General features: G+C 34.6%; 1 protein-coding gene across 17 annotated transcripts in view; it reads right to left on the bottom strand.

The window, feature by feature from the left end:
* Positions 1 to 1296: 1296 nt before the first annotated feature.
* PCGF5 (polycomb group ring finger 5) overlaps positions 1297 to 26573 on the bottom strand; it is a 122102-nt gene continuing 96825 nt past the window's right edge. For 8 of the 17 annotated variants that reach the window (XM_063781961.1, XM_063781966.1, XM_016918838.4 and 5 more), the window contains 4 exons: positions 24140 to 24238; positions 21057 to 21146; positions 13852 to 13911; positions 1297 to 7287 (listed from right to left, as the gene is read on the bottom strand). In XM_063781961.1, coding sequence (XP_063638031.1) covers positions 7240 to 7287; positions 13852 to 13911; positions 21057 to 21146; positions 24140 to 24238 — 297 coding nt within the window. In that variant the 3' untranslated portion in view covers positions 1297 to 7239. Of the gene's footprint in view, positions 7288 to 13851; positions 13912 to 21056; positions 21147 to 24139; positions 24239 to 25719; positions 26099 to 26573 lie in introns of those variants that run through there. The other 9 variants (XM_063781964.1, XM_054660345.2, XM_063781967.1 and 6 more) reach the window with 3 other exon arrangements.

Raw genomic sequence — 26573 nt, 5'->3', positions numbered from 1 at the left:
TTGCAGGAACAGGTCTTTTTAGGGAGGAGAGGCTTTTGTAGTGGAGGTGCTTCCTGAGGAGCAGTTGGGCTTTGAAGAGGGAGCAGGTTCTATAGGGACGAGTGGGGCTTTGTAAGAAGGAGCAGGGCTTCTTAGAAGGAGGACTGTGTAAGGAAGGCTGGGCTTTGTAAGGAGGAACAGGGCTTTGCTGGTTTCTACTGGTAGTGATCACTGCATATTTGTCCTCTCCAGGCATTATTCTCTATTTGATTGCTAGTGGCAAATCCTGGCACTGCAAAGTCCATGGCAAGGGTTGGGGTGCCAAGTGGGGTTGTACATGGCTTCCAGCAAAATACTACCTGCATGTTCCCCAGCCACACGAAGAGCAGAGTGACTCCCAAGCTTCTCACGCCTGGCCTGAGTGCAAGACCCCTCTTTCCCTTTCCAAACCAGTGAAAAGATAAGTGCTGAGCCTGTGTGGACAACACACTTCTAAGACCTAAGGCAACTGTGACCTCTTTTTGCAAATGTAGGGTGTGGCAGACATTAGCAGGTCACAAAACTTTCCTCTTCCTCCTTGGGATGTGGCTTCACTAGGTCCTCCAGCCTTGCTTGCTGTTAGGTGAGGCCATGTTCTGGCCAGTGACATGTGATGAAAGCAATGTGTGCTACATGTTCCAGCACTTCCCATGCGCAGTCCTCCACATTCTTTCCCATTCTGCAGCAGCCTTGAAGAGAGTGGAGCTCAAATACAGAAGGAAGCCAAATTCTGCTCAGAGGAAAGCTGCTTTCCCTATCTCACCGAAGGACTAGGGTTTCTAGCTACCTCCAACGTTTCACTAACATTAAGACAAAGCTTCAGGCATCAAAATCACAATGGGGCCAAGCTAGAAACCATCACAGTGTTCCTGACATAAATGTCTTGCTTTGGCCTAATGAATTTCTGAGGCAAGTGCACATGGAAAGTATTAATAAACAAAGCTTAGCTATCTAACTGGCTGAAGGAAACAGTCTTTCTTTCAATTCACTTGGGCCTGCCTTTGATTCCTAATTACTTTCAAAACGTTCTTTTGGATTTGATTAATCTAACAAAACAAAAAATCCTTCAAGGGTGTGTGTGTATACACCTTAACTAGTATTTGAGGGACAGTGTGCCATTTAAAAATAAACAGCTGAAGAATCCTTAGAAAATATTTATGATCTCAAATACTCAATAAATTTCAATAAAATTTGCTACAGGACTAGTACTTAAAGGAGATATTTTTAATGAAGGCTGCAATCTACAGTGACTAATATTAAAGATGACAAACAATAATAAATTATGCAATTTAATTTTTAATAACAAAGATACTGTATTTTAACATGGTGAAATATACTTGGCTAAGTCCAGATTAAAAAAAAAAAGTATCTAGCCCAACAGTACAATTATACAGCTTTGTACAGAACATTCCATAGATCAACAGAAAATACATTTGAGCACAAAAATAAAAAATATTTAAAGAGAATCTCTAAGCAGCATTTTATTTCTGCAAAAGACATATCTTGTACTGATTAAATATCTACAAGTGCTTTTCCTTTACAAAAATACATATATTCTTAATAGACTAAGTCATTAACAATGACCTGGTAATTCTTTCACTTCAATTTGAATGATTTATAAGCTAAATCTTACAACCACAAAAAGGTTTTTATTTGTATTAAGATGTTACCACTTTTGACAAAAAGCTTAAAATATTTTATATTTCAAAGGAAAATTAGCAACATAACTTTACAATATATTCTATGATATTTTGATTGTGAGGGCTACTCTATTTAAAACTGATGATCTCTGTTGTGTTGCTCAGATGCAGGAAAGCAGCAGAACACTGGTACTCCCCCAACAAGCTCCTGTCGTGGACCACAGCTTCATAAGGACACTTAGGCCCCCACCCCCATTCTAAAAAATACAACAAAAGAAAACCAAACAATGCTAGGCTGATCCCATTACATTTTTAATGTGTAGAACTCCTGCTCCAGTGGACTGATGTGCAGAGGATGGATAAATAAATTTGTTGACTATCTCTCCATCACCCAGAAATATTTAATCTTCATTTGCACTAGATTAGTTTCTTATTCCATGAAGCTCCATAAGATGGAAGAAAACTAGACTCAGTATTTAACATATCTGTTTCACTTGATTCTAGATTTAAAATTATTAAAATTAAAAATCTCTGAAAAATCAGTCTCAGTTTGGAATTATAGAAAAAGGGGCATAGCAAGTATACAGACACATTTGAATGAGCATTTAAAATAATTATTTTTAATTTTATAACTTTCTGAAAGGAAGTGCTCAAGCATTTTAATTTTATTTGAAAATATAAAGAAAGCAAGTAAACATTATTTATGAAAACTGTATTATACTAGGAAGATAATTACTTAAATTATTGGAAAAACATCACTGCAATAAAAACTATTGAACACTGTATTGTACATTTAAGTACATTTGAATGAACTTTCAGTCTGATATTTTCCGTCAAAATGCTACTCAACTAGGTTTGTCAGGTAAATCCAGAAACAGTTGTTGTGTGCCTTGAAAGGGTTTGAGTCTCTGGTGTATTTAATATTTTTCACTTTTTCATAAACCAGATCTAGCAGACATGTTCCTTACTTCTACCCAAACTGTAGGAAAATATATTACAAAATATTGATAATTGCATTTCAAGTTTTGTGTTTCTAATCCAGAAAATTAAAGTTATGGCAAACTCATTCATTTTTGAAGTTCCTACTACCAACCAATATCTTATTAGTATAAAGCTTGGCTTTCTGGAAAATTCCTTATGATAAACCAGAGTATGTAATAGAATGTGCATCCATTTTCACCCTATCCAAGGAGTTTTACCTAGTGACCTATCAGAAAGACTCCATAAGATAAGTTTTACCTTTAAGGTAGCTCATAGCATGAGTTCCCAAGGAGAAACGGTACAATGGGGATATGGAACTTCCTCTTGATGTACATGCTTGTTCTGTGACCCATTTTGTCAAAGTTGGCTGTATGGCTAAATTCTAATAACAATAAACTAAGTGCTGAGAAACAAGACCAAGAGTTGCATTTTTTTTGGAGATGGAGACTCGCTGTGTCACCCAGGCTGGAGTGCAGTGGTGTAATTGCGGCTCACTGCAACCTCCACCCTCCTGGGTTCAAGAGATTCTCCTGCCTCAGCCTCCCATGTAGCTGGGATTACAGGCATGTGCCACCACACCTGGCTAATTTTTGTATTTTTAGTAGAGACGGGGTTTCACCATGTTAACCAGCTGGTCTCGAACTCCTGACCTCAAGTGATCCACCTGCCTTGGCCTCCCAAAGTGCTGGGATTACAGGCATGAGCCACTGTGCCCGGCCTAGAGTTGCTTTTTAAGGGGAAAAAAACCACAGGCCCTTATGAAATATTTTGAATATAGAGAAAGCACTTACTTATATAAATCCCATAGAATGAAGTCTTTTCTATACAAGTAAGTGTGTTGGCACTTTTACCAAAGTCTGCCTTTAATAAAATTTCTCATATTATGAAGAATACAGGAGCTAAATCTAAGCTTAATTTTAGTTAACACTGCCTCCATGAAATAAAAAGCCTCTCAAATTAAAAATCTGAACTTTCTTTTCAAAGTATGTATTTCTCTCACTTTTCATGCAGAGGAAGGCTATTTGTTGTGTTTACCTCTTTCTCATCTTTGAGGATTTACTAAGATCTGTTAGATGATGCTGAAAAACAATGAACATATTTGAAAGGAAGTGTGTTCTGATTATTGCAAGAAAAGCCTGCATTTGACTGATCTCACCAAGAAAATTCAGTTTAAAGCCTTTCTTTGGTGATATTTTAGCAATTAATCAAGGTTATTGCCTAACTATATAAAATTAAATTGCAATCTAAAAATTTCCAACCTCCAAACTGTTAAAACCGTCTCTCCAACATGGTTATTAATTTACTGTAAAATGTCTTTGGTGATATCTATATTCTTATGAAAATCTTCCAAAAAAATTAACTTACAAGAGCCTATTTAGATATGAAACCATTCATAAGAGACAGGTACAGATAACTCAAACTTTATGCAGTAAATTTAAAACAGAAATGCACTTTAGTAATGAGGCACTTTCTCTTAAATATTTCAGTAAAGCTAAACAGTTCACAATATTATATAACGAACTTTTTTTCCTTAAAGAATCAGTTTAAATTTAGATTACATTTGAGTGTGTAATGTAGTTGAGCAAAGTCATCACGTTTATAAAATGTGGCACATTACTATGGGATAGATGTTTAATGTATAAAGAAATAATATACTCCTCTAAGAGTAGTTAAAAGGCATTACCCAAGTTACCTGTACTCCAGACTGAGTATTACCTCACAATGAGCATTTTAGTTTATTTTTTCATACTTTGTAAAGCTGTTTTGCTAATCTAGAGAAAAGGCCATATATATTTTGATTTCTCTATTAACTGATGTGATTACTTCAATTAAAGTAATGTTTATAAACCACAGTCATTCTTTATATCTAAGTTCCCTTGACCCTTTTATACTTATAATTTCTAAGGCAGATAAAAGAGATAACAAAATCTTTTATGGAAGTAAAGGTCTTTCAGTTTATTGCTTAAGAAACAACAGATTAAAGAAAACTTTTAGTTTTAGTCTCTGATGTTACAGATTCAGATGATTCCTATAGGTTATTTATATAAAGAATTCATTTTATCATTTTATAAGCACCCTAAATTTATAAAGCTAACCACAAAAGTTGCCTGTACATTTTTTCTATACCTAGTTTCTTGCAAATTCTACAATCTGACTTAAGGGATAATTAACGGGGAATACAGTGTATTACTAGACATGAAAGTAGTCCTATCCTTAGAAAGCTGTAGTTGAATATACCAAAATAAGTCAGTTGAAGAAATCTGTGATTCTAGTAGTAATACCATATCACTTATGACCATCAAAAAAATGTGTACCTTTCTCCAAACGACAACTGATGCCTTTCTTTATGTAAGCGTTTCACGTGTTTTGGCACATATTCCATTGCATTTCAATAAAAATGTTAATGCATTATCAGTAAATAAAAGAATTCTATATAAAACTATTCTCAGTTTCATAATTGCTTCCTATATATTTCCTTGGAAAATAGTGAAATTACATATGACAAGGCAACCAGCCAAATTTAAAGAGATTTTGTAGATAAAATTCATTTATGACCATTAAGTTTTGGCTGGGGGGCCAAAACATGAAAGTCTCACTTGTGATTTTTAAAATGCACTCTTAATTCATTTTGAGTTAATTAAAATTCTATTTGCAAAACACTATTTTAATCGCTGACCTAGGTGTGACAAATTTATAATAATTTGTAAAAGTTCTTAGGGATGTCTGGGAACAGTTTCACAGCATAGAAAAATAATTTCTGTAGCTAGACAGTAAATTCAGTTTTTTCAGCCATTTACAGTTAATGAAAATCTGCCTTTTAAATTCTGCTTGGGAGCCATTCCAAGAACAAAAACAATGTAACAAAACAAAGTTAAAGTATTGCCATAACCTTTTTCACCAAAGTTGGAACAACAACAGAAAAATTTAATAGACTTTTTGACTCAAAAAAAGATAGAAGGAACAGATAATTATGAAGTTTCAGCCTTTTACATAGTGAAATATATTAAGATTTAGCTGTACTTTGTATGTTTGCTAGAGTTGTACAATATCTTATTTCTAAGAATCATTTTGAAATTCAGAAGGCATTGATTTCTGATACATTTTACTGGAAAATGTGACACATTTACCACATATGCAGTATAAAAACTAAATGTGTGTAACACACAGATTGTGCTCGTCATATTTCTCAAATATTTTTCCTAACTTTCAAGATTTTTTTCCTAAGTTTCAAAGGTTAGCTTGTTTGTTTCAAAGCAATTTCCAAGTAAGGTTTTTGAAAACTGTAAATACTAAAAGATTTAAAATGACAGTTTTCATATAATTTAAGGTAACAAGACTTTCTTTGACTTGCAGACTAATCCTAAAACGAATGGAAGACTTAACAAAACTGCAAAATACAAGACATTTTGTACTTCTGATCTTAATGAACTCATGTATAAAATAATAATCTTCTCATTTCCCCAATTACTACAGGATTTAAAATAAAATACCCTTAACCTATTAATTTTGGTTAGCATAGTTCTATACTGCATTTATTCTATTTTATGCACATAGTTTGGAAATGTGAAAGGTAACTAACAGTTTTAATCTACAACTGTTTTGAGACTTTTGAAATCCATAAAATAGCTAATGTTATGTGCTCTAAAAATCCTAATATTTAAAATCGTCATAACCCTCTGCATGCCACAATGACATATACCTAAGGCCAACTTAAAAAGAGAAATAATGCACTCATTAAATAACAGAAACAATGTAATGATACATGAAATGGGCTATACAATGACGTTTCATGAAGCAGCACCTGCTTGTCATAAGGCATTATGAAAGATTAACCTTACTTACACATTAATTTTATCAGAAGTAAATGTGATCAGCTGCCAACATTTTGAATGGTTGGGAATCTAACTTCAGTTCAAGAGGTCACATACATTTTCAATCTGGAGGGCTAACATGCCTTCCTTGTGCAATTGGTAGACTACACGGACAGATGCTTAGAATGTCTACAATTATGTTGTGCTCTAATGTTACAGAATAATTGGAATTCTTGGCAAAAGGACTTGCACACTCAAGAATGAACTTTTTTTCACACAAAAAGCTTACCAAGAACAAGACAGTGGCTCAAAAACCACTTTTCTAAATATATTTCCATACAAAATAATTTCAAGATATAATTATTAGTTTCTTGTACAGTACGCTATTTAAACAAGAATAAAAGAGTAAGTATGTGAAAACTGCAACACCACAAAAATTGAGCCGTTTTACTAGTGTAATTAAACATTAGAACAATCTTGGAACAGGCAAGCAAAATATTCAGAAGGGTGAATCATGGCGGCACAGCTAACTGATTTTTACCATGACTTGCACACTTTGAGACAACACAAATACCTTATGCAGATGGTTCAGTAGCAGAATGGCACTTGGTTTGCTCCTAATAGAAACAACATGAATGCAACTGACAATTTAGAGATAGACAATGGCCTTATTTGCATGCTGAAAATCTGGTTGTGTTCCTCTAGTCCACACACCGTTAACTGTGCAATCTGTTGACGAGTAAACAAATAGTGCAGGATTCATCTCAGTGAGGTCTGGGCCCCTTGGTCTAACCGAAATCAATTCTTGGTCGATACTGCAATACCATAGGGTATGACTACAAAATAAAGACAGATAATAAATAAGACTGTATTTGGATAAAAACAATACAGTTTATATACGAAAGATTTTAAGAATTCGGAGTTATAATTTACAGTATTTCCTGGTACTAGTGATTACAACAGTTAAAATTCGAGTTACCATTAAAACTCTATTTCTTTTGATTGCCATTATTTTTCTAGAATCAGCCAAGTTTTCAATAATATGCAGCAGAGGTCAAGTTCAAAGGCCTACAGACATCATACAGGTTGTATATATGACTAGTGCTAGCACAACACTTAGGAGAGGCAAGAACTGGGAAGGACTGAAAGTTACACACCCTGCTTATAGGCATTCAGTTAGTAACCCTAGGAGGCGAACAAGACAAATCAGCAGCCTGGATTCCACTAAAGCTTAGGCTGGTGAGAGCCCACTAAATCACAAATCAACAAAGAGACCCCCTCTGCTAGGAACCTGTAAAACTGGAGTAGTGTTCACAAATCATATTTCTTACAAGTTTGAAACATTTTTTTAATTTAAAATTTATTTTAATGATCCTTTAAAAATATTGAAAAAGTAGCTGATTGTTACATGAAACATTTAGGTCACTACCTCCTTTCAACAGTTGATACTAATAAACATTTGGATTTGACTATTACATAAAATAACTGAATGGTTCATATTGTTTTTCATGTCACTATGTAGAAAAGGTATCATATATCTGGCTATCATACAGAACTAGAGAGGAAACAGCTTCTTTGGAATAAAGGCATATGGCATATGCAGAGGTAGCTCTGTGTTTGTTTTTACCCTGTACCATATCTTATAGAACCAAAACATCAGTGGTTTTCCTTTTCTTAAAGCTGCAGATACCCCCTCTTAAAATGAAATTTGAGGAGCTACTTTTATGGAATCAAGAAGGGGCTTAGATGGTCACTGACTAATGTTTCTCCATCTTGGTATACATGAATGTAAAAATACGGTATAGAGAACTTTGTATTCTTTCATATAGATAAAAGGGCTAGACTGAGATTTAACAATCCTGAAAATGACCATTTCAGTGCTTACTATAGCTATGCTACACACTGGGAAGACTCAATGTTGGAATCGGTAACCATTCAGCTCAGGATGGAACTAGAGGGCAGGAATACAAATGCCCTAGGTCTTGCTCTCCCAGGTGAAGTACAGCAGATGCTACTACAGCTGTCTAAGGGCTGGAGTAAAAGTCTCAGATAGTCTCTCAGGGTTTCCAAGGTCTAAAACTTCTAAAACTGTTCTGGTTTTACTTGTTTTTATTTTAAACTTTATTTAGTTCCCCCTGAATCAGAATACCTGGGAGGGAGCAAGACACAGATTATCTCCATTTTACTAAACTCTGGATGTTTCTGAAGCCCAGCGAGATTCTGAGACGACCAATATCCTTTCCATTCTACCTCACCCAACCCACAGCTTGCCCTTCACTATACTAACTGCTCTAGTTTTGCATTTGATTCCTGACTCTATTGAATCTGCACATTTTCTGCAAATACATAAGCCACTCATTTTAGAATGCATTCATCATATATGGAAGTATCCATTAATTCTACTAGGGATAAAGGTACAGAGGGAAGTAAAATGGCTTGACTGGCAATGCTTGGGATTTTCTCAGTTTCGGGCTGAAAATGATTTTGTTTTCTCCTCCAAGTAGCCATTTGTTGTGTGTTCTATAAGAACATATGAAGTTTAATAATTTTATTGAAATGTGTCACAACACTGAAAATTGTAAAGATATATTTTAAGTTCTATTTGTGTTTTGGTTTGTTTTCTGAAATAAAATGGCACCACACTAACAATAATCAAATATGGCTTATAATTACCTCTTAGTGTTAAGTGACTGCACTAAATAGACCTGCGTTTCAGTTTCTAGTCCTCAAGGCTCATTATGTAATAAAAATAAAGAACAGATACTTTCAGAGAATACATTTCAAATAATTTTAGAAAATGATAAAACTGTCTTTGATGTACTTTTTTCCTTAAAGAATGAATTATTTTTGTCAAAACTTGTTTTTAGTGTAGATTTGGAAAATACAGAATGGTATCAAGAAAAAAAGGAAAAATATTTAAATCCTACCATCCAAAGATAATTACCATAATAATTTTAGTGTATATTCCTCTACTCATTTTATCTACATTCATTTTTTTTCTCAAAACTGGAATCATGCTAAACATATTATTTAGTATCATTTAAATTTTTTATCTATTTAGCAATTCCACAAACCTATTTCCATACCATTTGGTACGGTGCTACATAATTTTTAACAGCTGTATATTATGCTGTTATAGAAATGAACTGTGAGTTATCAGTAAGTCTCCTTTTGCTGTACATTTGAGTTTAGTCCTTTTTTCCTTTGCTATTATAACTTAATCTTAACCCACTGATCTATTTCTTTTGCCCCAGGATAGATTCCTAAAAGTGGAACTGCTAGTTCAAACAGCATACATATTTTAAAGAGCTTTTTGATAAACACTTTTACACTGGTCTTCAAGAAGGTAGTTCTGGCTGGGCGCAGTGGCTCACGCCTGTAATCCCAGCACTTTGGGAGGCCGAGGCGGGCAGATGACGAGGTCAAGAGATCAAGAACATCCTGGCCAACATGGTGAAACCCCGCCTCTACTAAAAATACAAAAAAAAAAAAAAAAAAAAATTAGCCGGGCATGGTGGTGCATGCCTGTAATCCCAGCTACTAAGGAGGCTGAGGCAGGAGAATCACTTGAACCTGGGAGACGGAGGCTGCAGTGAGCCAAGATCGCACCACTGCATTCCAGCCTGGCAACAGAGCAAGATTCCATCTCAAAAAAAAAAAAATAAAATGTAGTTTTATTTTTCTACATTTTTAAAAGAAATTTGAATGCCCATTCCTCTATAGCCTCATCAATAATGAGTACTATCTTTCCCCACCTCCTAATTTGGCAATTTAATAAGCATAAGATAGTATTTTTTTTCATTTCTTGACTAAGAAAGTTAATCATTTTAATATGTTTATTAGCCCATTGTGTCTCCTTCTTGTGTATCTTGCCTGATCATGTCCTTTGCTCATTTTTATGAAAAGCTGAGCTTTTTCTTACATATTTGTATGAACTCTTTATGTATTAATAACATTAAACCTTTTTCTATCATACATTGCAAATATATTTTATGATATTTTTGCCATGTGCTTTTAATATTAATAGTCAATTCAATTTTTTTAGGTACAATGTGAAAGGCCATCCCCACTCTGAGATCAGTTCTTCAACTATATTTTCTTCTTGATCTTTTATAGTATCATTTAAAATATTTACCATTTTAAGCCATCATAAACCTATACTGATATAAAATGTGAGGTAGAATTGAATTCCCCACCCAGTCTCAGTATAATTAATTAAAAATAAGCCCTACTAGATCTGCACTGTCGTGCTCCAGCCCCACTGGCCTCCTTGCAATTCTCAAATAACCAGACATAATCAATTCTCAGGGCCTTTGCAGTGTGTTGCCTCAGGCTTCAGTGCTCTACCTCTGATATTCACATAGCAACGTCTCTCAATTTCTTTTGATCAACAATCCACCACCTCAAAGAGGGCTTCTCTTGGCTATCTTATCAAAACTATTCTACTTATCTATTTTACTTTTTCTTCTAACACTATAAATTTTAACCTGTTTATTTTTTGTCTGTTACCATCATTAGTGTAAGTTCCATGAAAGAAAAGATTTGTGTTCATTTTTACTTCTGTAACTTGAAAGGCCTAGAAGACTGCCCAATGCATAATACTCAATAGATATTTGTTAAATTAATCATTTTACTGCATTAATTTGAAATACCCTCTTTACAGACTCACACATACTAGGGGTCTGTTGCTGAGCTATTCTTTTTATTCATATGTCTATGTTTAAGGCAAGACCTTATTTTAATTACTTCAGCTTTAAAATATGTTTTAGTATGTGGTAGTACACATTCCCTCTCATTACTCTTTGTAAACACATGACTGATCGAAGCACCTGCTGATATTTCCTTATGAGCTTTAGAATGACTGACTTTGTCAAGTTAAACAAAGATCTGGTAAAAGTGTGTTTGGAATTACATTTAACTTTATAATTTAATTGTGGGGTGAACTGGCATCTCTATAAAATGTAATGTACTATTACATATATATATACATACACAGATTGATTAATAAGGAGATGAGAAGAGAAAGAGAGGGGAAGAGGAGGCAAAAAATGTGGCAAAATGTTAACTGATGAATCTAGGTAATCATAAAGAATATTCCTTTGTATAATTATTTCAATTTTCTGTTGTTTTGAAAAATTTTTCAATAGGAAAACATCAGGACTTCACATTGAATTTTATCAAACACCTTCTCAGTATCTACTGATGATTTTTAACCTAGAGTATATATGTATAAAATATATAAAATGTATAAAATATTTTATATTATACACTATATAATATACACTATATTATACACTATTATAATACACTATATTAGTGTATTATTTATCATCTACTTATATTCAAAATCAGATTTGGTACCAGTTTTCTAATTGTGGGTTCTCTGTCAGTTTTTGCTATTAAGAATGGCAAAGTGGAAGGATTCCACCTTTTCTAATGATTAACAATAGATACAGCATAGGAGTGATATATTCCTTGAAAATTAGAGAGAATTCAGAACATAAAACCATTTAGTTATCCTTTCAGGAAGTTAAGGGTGCATCCTATTAGGTACAAGTTCAATTTCCTTACAGGACTATTAATGAAGACTATTAATGAGCCATTAATGAGGTGTTGAAGGAAGAAGAGGAAATTTGTATGGATTTAGAAATTTGGTCTCACTCCAGTTTTTCTCTAATACTTTGGATCATGGTTTAAGGACATCTTCATTTCTAAGGAAATACATAGGCATCAACACCAAGAGCAAAAGCAGAAAGCCACATATTGCACAGGTTATAGCTACAGGCAGTGTTATCGTTACAATTCAGCATTCCCAAATCAGCCATGAGGCTAAAGCAGCTGAAACATCTATACACCTCGGATATACACAAATCTCACCAGCTCAGTTAAATTATTTACCCCAGACCCTTATCTGCATAAAGAGAAGAATGATCTTTCTCCCTCAGACTTGGCCTTCAGAGATGTTAAATTTACTTACTAGATTGCTGAAAAGCTAGGACTTAAAGAGTATGTATCAAAAAGCACACATTTTAATGAAGGCATGAGAATTCCCATATCATAGCACTGACAAAAGGCTGAAGAAAATTCTAGATAAACTGCTAATTAAACATTTTCAATTAGCAATTTCAAGTGATTCTTTTAATGCTTAACATACATTCATTTGTCCCAACGCCAAAACTGTAACACTGGAGGTAAGTATGCCAGTTAAGTTTGTTATGTAATTACAATTATCCTTTCTCCCTGGCTCCAAGGAAATAAAGATGAAGACTCATTTAATTATTGAAATAAAAGAACGATGGATTTTATTATTTTATTATTTACTTGTTTGTCTGAGACAGAGTCTTGCTCTGTCACCCAGGCTGGAGTGCAGTGGCACAATCTCAGTTCACTGCAACCTCCATTTCCTGGGCTCAAGCGACCCTCCCGCCTCAACCTCCTTAGTAGCTGGGACTACAGGGGTGCGCCACCACACCCAGCTAATTTTTGTATTTTTTGTAGAGATAGGGTTTCACCATGTTGTCAAGGCTGGTCTCAAACTCCTGGACTCAAGAGATCTGCCCGCCTCAGCCTCCCAAAATGCTGAGATTACAGAGGTGAGCCACTGTGTCTGGCCTAAAAAAAAATTTTTTTTTGTCTTGCTATATTGCCCAGACTGGTCTCAAACTCCTGGCCTCAAGCAATCCTACATCCTCAGCCTCCCAAAGCACTGGGATTACAGGCATGAGCCACCATGCCTGGCCCAACAATGGATATTTTAAAGAAATGGTATGATTAATTCACAGGGTTAAGGCTGATCATCAATCACATCTGTACCCAACAATAATCTTTACTATACCCTTGTCTGTTTCCCAAATTTTTAAAATGTATCTTTATCAGATAAACTTTCCTCAGACACATGTTCAACTTTTCTTAGTGCATTACTAAATTAGCTCACTATCATTTTTAAAGAGGTAACTCAAGTACTAGGGAAGGGCTAATAAGCAAGCTCATAATTAGAATCAGCTGTTGCTGTTATTTAGCTTCACCTAATTTGGCATTTTATATTTCACTTGTGGTTGAATGATTCACTGAAAAATAACATTCATACAAAGAAAGTAACGTCTCAAAATCCAATATGGAGTAGAGATTTCTCAAGGACTGAAAGTAGTAATTATTAAAAATTCCTGATTCATAAGTAATAGCCTTAACATTTCTAATTTTTTAGTTCAGTAAAATTAAATAGATAATTCAGGAGAACTAAAATAATGGGAAATCTTGGGTATATAAGTTGAAAAGATAAGTTTTTGTAGCTCCAGTAACAGTTTTACAAAGTTAAATGTCTTAGGAATTGAGTTTGGGATGAATGTGCTCACCGCCATGGTGTCATGATGGTCATATGTACAGTCGTGAGTGCCTCTTACCTGATACAAAGGGCCATCCTGAGAGCAGACTTGCGAAGCTGAGCAGTTCAGACACCGAAACTGCGGAGGAGATGAACTCATCAGATAAGAGGCATCCACAACTGGACACATATTTAAAATTGATTATTTAAAATAGTTTAACGTCAAACACAAGAGTCAACATGATTAATGGTAAATAAACACTTTCCAAAAAAATGGTGGTTGTTTTTGAAAAAAAGATTTTAATAACTTAGTAACTGGTAAAATTTAGCTTGAAGTAATTTTAGCATCTAGATGAGTTTTGTTTAATATTCTGCAAATGCAAAAATGGTGGCCTCTCCTTTCCATATCCTTTACAAATACTATTTCCTGGGAAAATCTCACTTCTTGCATACACGAGGGACATCCTCTTTCTTCCATCCCTTCCTCTGATCACTGTCTCCTAGATCTCTTCTTCAACTTCCCCTGAAAGTAATATTGTTCAAGGAAATCAGAGCTCTGGGAGGGACGTGGAACTCCGCTCAACCTGTCAGGCATCTATTTTCTGTTTCATAGTAGGTTCTTTATGTTGCTTTACATTGCTGATTATATTAGCATTAGATTATATATATATATATTAGATTATATATATATATAGCATTAGATCTATATTTTAGTCACATTTGTGGTCTTAATAGCTAAGGCCCAGAACTGGCATATATCAGCCATCAGATGTTTTATGAGTAAAGCAATGAGTGAACACACTTTAAAACTATTGAGTAGATTCATTTGTAAACCTACTACTTTAAAACAGTTTATTCACATTTAAAAAAATCATTCCCAAATCCTAATTCTTAAATACTATGCTAAACTCTTATTAAATGTAATTTTAATTGTAATTGGACTACAAAACATAAAATGTATACTTTAAAATTATGCATATATGAATTCAACATTGCATACTTTTCAAAATGGAAAAAATTAAATACATAAAAAATATAAGGCACAAATTAACCAGGATATTTCTAACATAGCAAAGTAGGTTTTTAAAAGATATACTTTGAAAGATTTAAATAAGCATTGATTAAAACAAATATATTTGTAGCCTTTTAAATAAAATTTAAGGAATTTTCTATTTTCCCGAAATACTTTAGTAATTTTTTTCTCTAGCAGTCAGTCCTTGATTTTAGGTACAGTGTGCATCAACATGCTGTAAGGCGGGCTCAGCTCAGCTCTCTTTTAGCAACCTTCTCCTTTCTCTCCAAAGAGTCCCCAAGCTCTGGTCCATCAGACTTTGCATAACATTGAAAATTCTAAACAGGGTCAACAAGAGTAAGCTGGAAAGTGGCAATTTCACTAAGTGATTCTTTTTTTTTTTTTTTCTATTGATCTCTTTGGTATCGGTCAAGATGTATATACTTGCTTTTCTTACAATTGCCTACTAATGCAAATAAAGCAAAGGAAGACAAGCATGGTGTAGTAACTTTAGGTGCTGGACTGGCAGAGGTTGCTGGAAGAGATAAAACTAAATCAGGATGAGCTGGGAAAAGGGGCTGTACTGAGAACTACCCAAGAAAAGGTGAGCAGGAAGAACGTGAGTACACGATGAAAGCTAAGGCTGGATAGAGATATTGACAATAAGCTCTCAGGGATGAAACTAAGTGAAGGAGGAGAGAATTATAATCATAATAAACGTTAATATGCATAAGCTATTAATAAAATAACATTTATCATGTCAGACACTCTGCTAAACACTTCAGTATATAATATTTCATTAATTCTTAGTTTTACTCAAATTTGAAAGAATCAAAAAACTGAGGCAAAACTAGGAAGCAGGACACAATTAGAAGAAAATAGCTGTAACACATAACAGCAAAAGATTCATATTCAGAACACATAAAGAGATCCTAGAAGTCATTAACAAAAAGACAAACATGATGAAAAAGAACCAAGGGAATGAATATGATAGGTAAGTTCACAGAAGATATATAAAATAGATGATATGCAGTGTTGGGGAGGATGTCAGAAAATGGGCACTCTCATTCATTATTGGTATGATTATAAATTTCAAATAATATCCACTAAAACCTTTTCAGAGGACAATTTGTATCTATAAAAATTTAAAACATATATACTCTGCTGAAAATCTACTTCTAAGAATCTAGCCAATGGATATGCTTGCACATGTGTAGTAGGTACTGGAACACCTTGCTTGTAATGTCAAAAAATTTGAAAAAAACTAAATGTCCATCAAAGGGGTGTGTTAATCAAATTATACTACAGCCACAAAAGGAGTTATTATTAATGTATTAAAAATTGTTTCAAAGTTTACTGATTCTGCACAAGACACATTATCAAATTTTAAATAAGTTGTAAAACAATACATATGATTCCATTTATGTTTCAAAAAATGTGATGACCCCTGGGTATGAATATTGTGAAGAAAGTCCAAGTATTAGATGGATGACAGATCAGATGATATGACATAAGTCCCTTCCAAACTGAGATCTGATTCTGTAATTCTGCATCCTCAATTTATAGATGTGGAAACTACAGGGAAAGTCAGTAGTCACAGATCACATCTCCTGAAACACTATTACTCAAAGGATGGTCCAAAGATCGGATGCATTAGCATCTCCTGGGAGTTTGCTGGAAATACAGTATCTTGAGTCTTATTCCCAGACCTACTGAGTCAGAATCTGTATTTTACCAAGATCCTGAGATGATCTGAATTTGCATTAAAGATCAAGAAGCATGTTTTTTTTTCCTTTTTTCTCCCACTAATAAGAAAAAGATTAATGCCAAGCTTGAGTATAGAAACTTGAGGTGGCAATACTGATATGAACTGAAAAAATTTTAAGAGCTAAGTCTGACCAGCTGTTTGTTTTGATTCCTAAAGATAAAAATCTTTCAAAAATGCATCACAATGGAGACAAGGGTCTAGAGAGGGCAGGGACCATAGAAAACAGGCTTAGCCTGAAGTGGAACTACCCCAAGACAAAGGAGAGCAGTGGCACAGAATATGTATGGTGCAGGTGAAATACTCCACTATACTTGAGAAATTGAGGCAAAATCAATTATCCTGAGATTCTTCCTAAGAGGCTAGAAGCAGAGCAAGATAAAGGGGTAATCTGAATATGGAGTACCCTTGTCAGAGATGAAAGACTCCACGGGGCAGAGAGTGGTATCCAATATGAGGAGGAAAGAAAATGACAGATCTACTCACAATGTGTAGAATAGATGAGGAGACATCCCATAGTGCCAAATAGAATAAAAAACCCGCAAAGATGCCAATTCCAGCCAAATCAATCTAGAAATATAACGCAATGCCAGTCGCAATCCTATTCTAAAGCTCATTTGGAAGAATAAATGGGTAAAACTAGTCAACACAATTTTCAAAAGAATAATTGGGGATTTTTCCCTAATAGGTACTAATACACATGATAAAGCAACCTAGAAGGCCCAACTATTTTGCCTTATAAAACATGTTTAAACTTCATCCAAATTTATCCCAAAGAAAGTAGACAACTGGAGGGTTTTAGATAGGGGTGTTATGTGGCCAGATCTTTATAAAAGGTAGATGATGTGTAATGCTCGTACAGAGTAAGACTTGCTCACAAGAACAAAACAATGTCTAGGAACACACACACAGACATATGCACACACACACATATACACACATACGCACAGACATGGTGACATCTCAAAACAATAAGGTTAAATATGGATTATTCAATATTCAATACATTGTATTTCTGATTTAAAAACAATTTGAAATAAATTAGAATCTTAACCTTGTGTTTTTGTATAAATAAATTAATCTTGGGTAGCTTAAAATGCTTAATACAAAAAAGCAATAGAAACAAGAAAAAGAACCACATAGTGGTCATTAGTTTAGGAAATAAGCTGACTCCAGCCCAAGGCAGAGCTAGTTAGCCAATAGGTAGACTAATAAGAGCTCTTCAGACATGCTGGCATCTTGCTGGCAGTGGATGATTAAATAAGAAGGGATGTGATCACAACAATATGCTATAGGAGCTTAATCAAGAAATGATTGTTTTAGTGATACTGCTGCATTCATCCATGTCACTCAACTGTCAGAATTCATCTATTAATATTATAATAATTTGTAATTGGAAGTTGAACAAAAATTGAAAATTTAACAGAAAAAAAGGAAGCTGAGATTCAGATAAATAAAAATTATCTGTAGGATATATTTTGCATAACCATTACCTTGTAAAAGATAACATTTTCATTCAATTTATTCTTTGAACAAGTATTGATTGAGTATATATGCTGGGCACTGCCCTAGGTGCTGGAGATTTAGCAGTGAACAAACAAAAATCCCTGTCCTCAGATTATATTTTACTTGGAGGACAAACAATAAACATAAATAAGAGGCATAATATGCTGGAGGTGGTATGAAATACTATGGAAAACAATAAGGCATGAAAAGGGAGTAAGAATGCCATCGGGAGAGGGGGTTGTAGTTTTAGAGGAGGTCAGAGGCCTCACTGAGAAGGTGAGGTAGAAGCAAAATTATTTAAGTGAAGGGGGTAAAGGAAACGAGGTAGGTGGATACCAGGGGAGGTGAGGGCAAGTGGGGTGTGGTTGAGAAAACAGGCCAGTGTGGCTGGAGTGCTGTGAGGCCAGGGAGACAGAATAAACGAGGAGACAGAGTATCTGGGGAAGACTGTATGGGGGCCACATATGTAGGTCTCTAGAAAGATTCTGAATTTTACCTAAATTAAACATTATTGGAGGAATCAGAGAACGGAGTGGGCATGTTCTAACCTGTCTTAAGAGGATCACGCTGGCTGCTGTGTGAGGTGAAGATAGAGGTGGGACAAGGGTGGTGGCACAGAGCCTTGCTAGGAGAATGGCGATGGTGGGTTGGACTAGTAGTGAAGTGGATGTAGTGAGACATAGCTGGATTCTGAATGTATATTTTGATGGTGAAGGTTACAGAATTTGCTAAGAAAGGATGGATGAAAGAAAAAGGCAGCAATCAGTGCTGACATCAGGGATTCTGGTCTGAGCAACTGGAAAAATGGAGCTACCAATCTTAGAACTATTGAGGTTGTGATGACTGAGGGTGAAACAGGTTTGGAGAAGGAAAGCAACTAAAAAACAGGTTTGTCACACCAAGAAATGAAATGGGCTAATATATTACTTTACTGTTGCACTAAATGTAAAAGGTAGTAATTTTTCTGTTTATTGGTTTAGTTTCCACCTGAATGATGAACCATAGCTACTGAACCACTTTTTGAACTTTTATTAAAATATGCCTTAAACAACCAAAAAATTTAAACTATTCACAAATATGTAATCAGAAATGTAATTACAGTAAGGACTGATTTAAATCATAGTCTCTTACTAAAAATGTCTATAAATTAGCTCTTTCATACTTTGACATTAAAATAATGGCAGCTGGGGCAACTTTGGGAGGAGTTCTTGTAAAGAACAAGTGAGCCACTTGTAGAGGTCGTGCAGTGGATGACCACTTACATCTCTTTAACCTTAAGGCAAGTCTATTCATCACGATGATTTCAGTCACTAAAACACACTGCAATGCCTGCTAAACTATCAAAGAAAGCTGAAGTTACATTCAACACAATATTATGTGTAATATCATAATATCCATTCCTCAACAGTATTGGGTAAGAAAGAATTTACTACCTGTGCAATCTGTACCTGGTACCTGGAACATTTTGGTTGTAAGGATTAACTGAGGGTGATTGATGTATGTACAATCATTTAAAACATTATAAAATGTTACAGAAAGGCAGGTTGTTAATTTACCAAATACAAAGGTAGTTAGATCTTTAAAAATATGAGCCACAAACATGTATGATGAGTTCTTCAAGGCCACACACTATTTGGTGGCTGGTGTTAGAATGTAATTTTTTCCTCCTGCTGCTAGCGAAAGCGTTCAGTCTCACAAAGAAGGCTTTAAGCAGGGCTTTTACTACATCTCAAGCAGGAAAATAACTTCTGATTTACAAATGTAGGCGCTTCATTTATTATTATATGACATCAAGACATTTCTTCTGCAAAAGAGCCAAATATCTTACCCATAAGACAATGAGTTTTTGAGGCTTGTTTTATAATAATTCCACAAATGTTTACATTCAATATAAATATGTTTTGGAAATATGGTAACATGGCAACCCTCATTATATCTGGATTCTTATTTCTTATTCTTGTGTGAGGTCAAATTTCTTAATTTTGTGTTTTTTTATGATTTACATTTTCATGAGAAAATATAATAAATCTAGTTTACAGAATAAATTACAAAGAGTATGGCATATTGTATCATAAACACAGAATCTTAATGTCCAAAAGATAATCTTAGATGTTATCTACTCCAACCTTATAGCCAATCTTAATTCATATTTATTTATGCACTCAGATTATGAAGATAATTTCTGATAGCATTACTGCTATATTCCTTAGTGTCATATATGAGTCCTACAATCCCTAGTACCTCAAATTTGCCTAATATCCCATGCTTGAACCTAAGTTATAGTTACTACTATAGAACTTAGTAGAACCTAAGTTACTACTGTATTCCTTAGTCTCATATCTCAGTCTCATATATTAGTCCTACAGAATTAACCAGAATCAAAGACATAGTTCAAAATACAAAATTCACCTTTTGGGTTTTTTGGGTTTTCTTTGGTTTTCTCCTTTGAATCATTTCTCCCATATGCTTAGGGCCTAAGGCACAATAATCTAATTCTGGCATCAGAAAGCACTGCAAACTCACTTACCCTTAAGTCCGAGTTTATATTTTCAATGAAAAGGAGGTAGCTGAAAGAAGATTATTTAGATTCTACCCTATGTGTCCCCTCTACCACAACCAAAAACAAACACCCTTATCAACCATTAATCATATTAGGGGAGAACTTAAGTTTCCCCCACTCCCATTCCATATACATAAATGTTCCAACAACTTATTGGGTTTAAAAATATGTCATTTTCTCTGTCTTGGTTAGTAGAGTCCTGAACATATTTAGATAGGGTTTTAATCTCACTTTAAATCTAATACAATCACATTTACCACAGACCTTGATTTTATACATAGGACCAATTATCAGAGTGCTAGGAGAAACAGTAGCAAGAAAAACCAGTTTCTTCTCCTTCCCAAGCTAGTTTGTCTTTTTTAGTTTCTAATATTGTTAAACTTGAGTAACATAATGGTATATAACTAAATAAACACATAGGTAAATATAAAAGCAATTTACGTTTTCGCCTCTTAGTCGCCATCTTGTCATGTAGATGAATTCCATAGTATGATCCTTCCCCATAATTTCACCATTGCACAGCACATCCAACTTTAAAAAGAATCATTATAGATCTATTAACATAATGTTGAATTCAAAAGTATTTTGCATATTTTTTGAAATTTCAAAAAATATTCAAAGAGTTGGAACAAAAGTATTATCCATTATTTTAAATAGGAGGCATTTATTCTCCTAAAGCATTAACAATTTGGATATGTTACTCATATACTGTTACTATGCTGTATACTATATACAAGATACTGTTTATCTTGTCACATATACCTGTATCTCAAGTTCATACACATAATTTACAAATGCAATGTAACCTTTCTTAGTCCAAATCTCTGTCATGTCTCTTAGAGGTTTAAGGCATAGTTCTGTGACTGCCCCTTTCTGAACAAGAACCTGCAGAAACCTCACAGTTCCTCTCAGCTCCTTTGGCTTCTCAATTCCTCTCTCAGAATTCTTTCACCTTCCTGAGATTTGAAGGGGTTACTATCTTCTTATTAGTTTGGGGTTGAAGAGGGAAATTAATGAATGTGGATACAGTGATTTATGGGGCCTTAAAGGTATATGAGAATTTTCAGTAATTACCAATAGCTAATTTGATACAAAAGTTACGACTATGCCACAGGTCTGTGTCTCTTAGGGCTGTCTGGCTTCTCTGGTTTGCCTGGTCGGTGATTTGCACAATACTTACAGGATCCTCTTCCCACTTTGCACAAAGCTTCAAAAAAGCGTACTTATCAGCGTTAAGTTTTGCTCCAAGTTGCAAGAACTGAACAACCCCTAAATCTTTAAGAAGGCTACAGGAACGGTGGCTATAATTCACTAATTCAAGAAAGCATAATTAAGCAAATGTTTATCATCGATCCCTATAAATAATATAACATTTTAGTTCTCCAGCTATTAAAAACAAACTGGAAAGATTTCATTTGAAGTGTGGGAGGGGAAGAAGAATGAGTTTTAAATAATTCTGCATCTGGCTAGACAGAGACTACAGTTTTGAACTTTAAGATGAGTATAGTTTCAGTTAATTGTATTAGACATGTGAAGCAAAATTATTGATTTTTTGATGATTTATGATGACTTATATGGACCTCAAAATGTTTTTCAGGCATCATTTTATTAACTTTTGAAAGAATAAAGGAGATAATTTCATTTTTCTTTATCTTTTTTGTAAATTAATTCATAAGCAAAGTAAAGGGTCTCACTTAGGATGCATTTTGCTAATCAGGTATACTGCATCTGTTAATGTCGTTTAACAACTAAACTATCTTGCCCCAGTTAGCAATGCTGTTACAAAAGCTTCAGCTGTCAGGTATTTCATTAAATAATCCCCCTGCATGCTAGGCAGCAAAATAAGGGGGGAACAGAAAAAGATTCCCAAAAGTCACAGGAAAAGTCCTTTGCATTGGGATACATAAGGAGGTGTCAGCGTACTGAATCTCTCCCCCTTCCATCTTTGTTTATAGCAAAATATATACATGCCAGAAGTAAGACTCTCTTAGTAATAACAGCTTTCTAAAAATTAGAAAATGCTAACTCAATGAATCAGACTTAAAAGGAAATAAAACCGTACATGGTATTTTGCGTGAAGAAAATAAAGTGCAAACCAAATCATAAAAACAATTTATTATCTATTTTTCACTGTAGTTGTATCCATACATTGTTACTATCATTTATTTTTACCAAGTACATTGGGCTTTATAGTTAACTTCCATAATTTTTTCCTAATACAAACGTTGATGTCTCTAGAATTTTAAAAAATATTTGTAGAACCATACCATAATAACAATTTTCAACCCATAGACTAGTCATCTGAGAGAAATTTTCAAATAAGCTCAGGATCAGCAGCTTCCTCAAAACATGGACATAATACCTATCAATGTCTATCACATTTTATTTCTCCTATGACGACTCTTCATGATATTCATATTACTGCAGATAAGCCAGAAAAACTATGCTGCCTTTTCTTCGATGTCTTTGTTTATATAGGAAACTAGTCCTGGTCTTTAATTTTCTTTTCTTTTCTTTTTTTGAGATGGAGTCTCACTCTGTCGCCCAGGCTGGAGTGCAGTGGCGTGATCTCGGGTCACTGCAACCTCCGCCTCCCAGGTTCACGTAAGTGATTCTTGCCTTGTCCTCCTGAGTAGCTGAGATTACAGGCACCCGCCACCACACCCGGCTAATTTTTATATTTTTAGAACACACAGGGTTTTACCATGTTGGCCAGGTTGGTCTCAAACTCCTGACCTTGAGTGACCCCACTAGTCTCAGCCTCCCCAAGTGCTGGGATTACAGGCATAAGCCACCACGCCTGGCCTAGTCTTTAATTTTCTAGATGCTACTATCAGAACTCGAAAGGGAAGAAGGGGAAATTAATGAGTTGTAAGATTATCATTTAGGCAGGTGAGAGATGATATTTCCTTACTATGTTTTAGTCATAACTCTAGGATTAAAAACATTCTCTAAACATGGAACACATGAAAAGCTATGCTGTGATCAATATCAGGGCAGTTTACCTCTTCTGTAAATAAACTGGTAAATTACATTTATGCAGCTATAATATGTTGGTTATATCTACTGCTAAACAAAACCACTTCTGCATTTCACGGAAATGTGATTACTTATGAAATTCCTTGTGATAAAAAGACAATGTTTTACATTCTGAAGAAGTCTATAAAGAATTGGTAATAATGGATCTCAAAGATCTCAGATAAAAAATGACATGCCCTAAGGCATGAATACATTTAGCTGGTATATTTATTTTGGGAGTACTTAATGTTAAGTTCTTTAAATATCTCCTCTAATTATAAAACACTAAATGTATTAGTATCATAGTTTATTCAGGATATGTTCAATTAGAGTATACATATTACCTAAGTAGATTAATACATTCTGAAAATTAAATTTTTAACACAAAAATAATAAAAGTTTCCACAAAAATTAATTTGAATATATTCTCAGTTTTCACTTTTGTTAGAATTTTACTTCAAATCAGAATTATCAAAATGATCAAGCTTAGATATTATTTAACTTACCTCATAAGAACTTGGAAGTTTTAGTTTTAAACTTAGAAATTTTTTAATAGTTCCCACAGTTACACGTGTAGAACATCGAATGAATTTCTTCATTAAACCCTAAAGGAAATAAAGATTACCAGTTAAAATGTTCTATCTTGCTTCTGGTGAAACCATAGCTACCAGTTTCACTATCATTTTGAGTATTTTTAAAATGTATTGTGAAGACATTTCAATTTATAGCTTTTTAGTATTTGCGAGTAAAAATATTCCTAATTATTGGATACTTACATGACATTCTTCAAGAATATATTATCATGTGTACTAGGAAAATCCTGGCAAATAGGCAATCTGCTTACCTCTAGACATTTTAGTAAAGAAAACATGAGCTTAAATTAAAAAGAAAAAAAGGTCACAAAAAGCATAAAAATATATATTTTTTTTATTATTTAAGCTTTTATTATTATTATTATTATGCTTTAAGTTTTAGGGTACATGTGCACAATGTGCAGGTTTGTTACATATGTATACATGTGCCATGTTGGTGTGCTGCACCCATTAACCCGTCATTTAGCATTAGGTATATCTCCTAATGCTATCCCTCCCCCCCCCCCCCCACCCCACAACAGTCCCCAGAGTGCGATGTTCCCCTTCCTGTGTCCATGTGTTTTCACTGTTCAATTCCTACCTATGAGTGAGAACATGTGGTGTTTGGTTTTTTGTCCTTGTGATAGTTTGCTGAGAATGATGGTTTCCAGCTTCATCCATGTCCCTACAAAGGACATGAACTCATCATTTTTTATGGCTGCATAGTATTCCATGGTGTATATGTGCCACATTTTCTTAATCCAGTCTATCAATGTTGGACATTTGGGTTGGTTCCAAGTCTTTGCTATTGTGAATAGTGCCACATTAAACATATGTGTGCATGTGTCTTTATAGCAGCATGATTTATAATCCTTTGGGTATATACCCAGTAATGGGATGGCTGGGTCAAATGGTATTTCTAGTTCTAGATCCTTGAGGAATCGCCACACTGTCTTCCACAATGGTTGAACTAGTTTACAGTCCCACCAACAGTGTAAAAGTGTTCCTATTTCTCCACATCCTCTCCAGCACCTGTTGTTTCCTGACTTTTTAATGATGGCCATTCTAACTGGTGTGAGATGGTATCTCATTGTGGTTTGATTTGCATTTCTCTGATGGCCAGTGATGATGAGCATTTTTTCACGTGTCTGTTGGCTGCATATATGTCTTCTTTTGAGAAGTGTCTGTTCATACCTTTTGCCCACTTTTTGATGGGGTTGTTTTTTTCTTGTAAATTTGTTGGAGTTCATTGCAGATTCTGGATATTAGCCCTTTGTCAGATGAGTAGGTTGCAAAAATTTTCTCCCATTCTGTAGGTTGCCTGTTCACTCTGATGGTAGTTTCTTTTGCTGTGCAGAAGCTCTTTAGTTTAATTAGATCCCATTTGTCAATTTTGGCTTTTGTTGCCATTGCTTTTGGTGTTTTAGACATGAAGTCCTTGCCCATGCCTATGTCCTGAATGGTATTGCCTAGGTTTTCTTCTAGGGTTTTTATGGTTTTAGGTCTAACATGTAAGTCTTTAATCCATCTTGAATTAATTTTTGTATAAGGTGTAAGGAAGGGATCCAGTTTCAGCTTTCTACCTACGGCTAGCCAGTTTTCCCAGCATCATTTATTAAATAGGGAATCCTTTCTCCATTTCTTGTTTTTGTCAGGTTTGTCAAAGATCAGATAGTTGTAGATATGCGGCATTATTTCTGAGGGTTCTGTTCTGTTCCATTGGTCTATATCCCTGTTTTGGTACCAGTACCATGCTGTTTTGGTTACTGTAGCCTTGTAGAATAGTTTGAAGTCAGGTAGCGTGATGCCTCCAGCTTTGTTCTTTTGGCTTAGGATTGACTTGGCAATGTGGGCTCTTTTTTGGTTCCATATGAACTTTAGTTTTTTCCAATTCTGTGAAGATTATAAAGTATAAATTCTGAAACATGAGGGACATTTTCTAAAACATGGTATCACAGCTTTTAAATAATTTTAGAAAGAGCAGTGATGTCAAATGGGACTCTGAGGAGCCATAGGGTTCAACAGAGAGAGGCTGGTTAGGCCACAGCATGCCTCAGAAATTAGAAGTTGCATAGTGTGGACCTTGTGTTGGGGAGAATAGTGTCTGATAGGCTGTGCCAGTACTTTACTGGAAAAACAAACTTCTCTGTGCCCGATGTGTCTCATTTGTAAAATGTGCAGAGCAGTACTAATTCACTCTTTAAGCTTGACTATCACTAAAATATAAGAACCAATCCAGAAGGGACACCCAAGCTGAAAATGAAGTAAAATGAGGTTGCAGACATAATAAACATGAACCAATATGTGAAACAAAATTACATTCCACAACCTCAAAAGTTATCAGAATACTAAAACACACAAAACAACA

Source organism: Pan troglodytes, chromosome 8 (assembly GCF_028858775.2).
Source record: "Pan troglodytes isolate AG18354 chromosome 8, NHGRI_mPanTro3-v2.0_pri, whole genome shotgun sequence".
Taxonomy (NCBI): domain Eukaryota; kingdom Metazoa; phylum Chordata; class Mammalia; order Primates; family Hominidae; genus Pan; species Pan troglodytes.
This window is presented reverse-complemented; position numbering and strand designations above follow the sequence as displayed.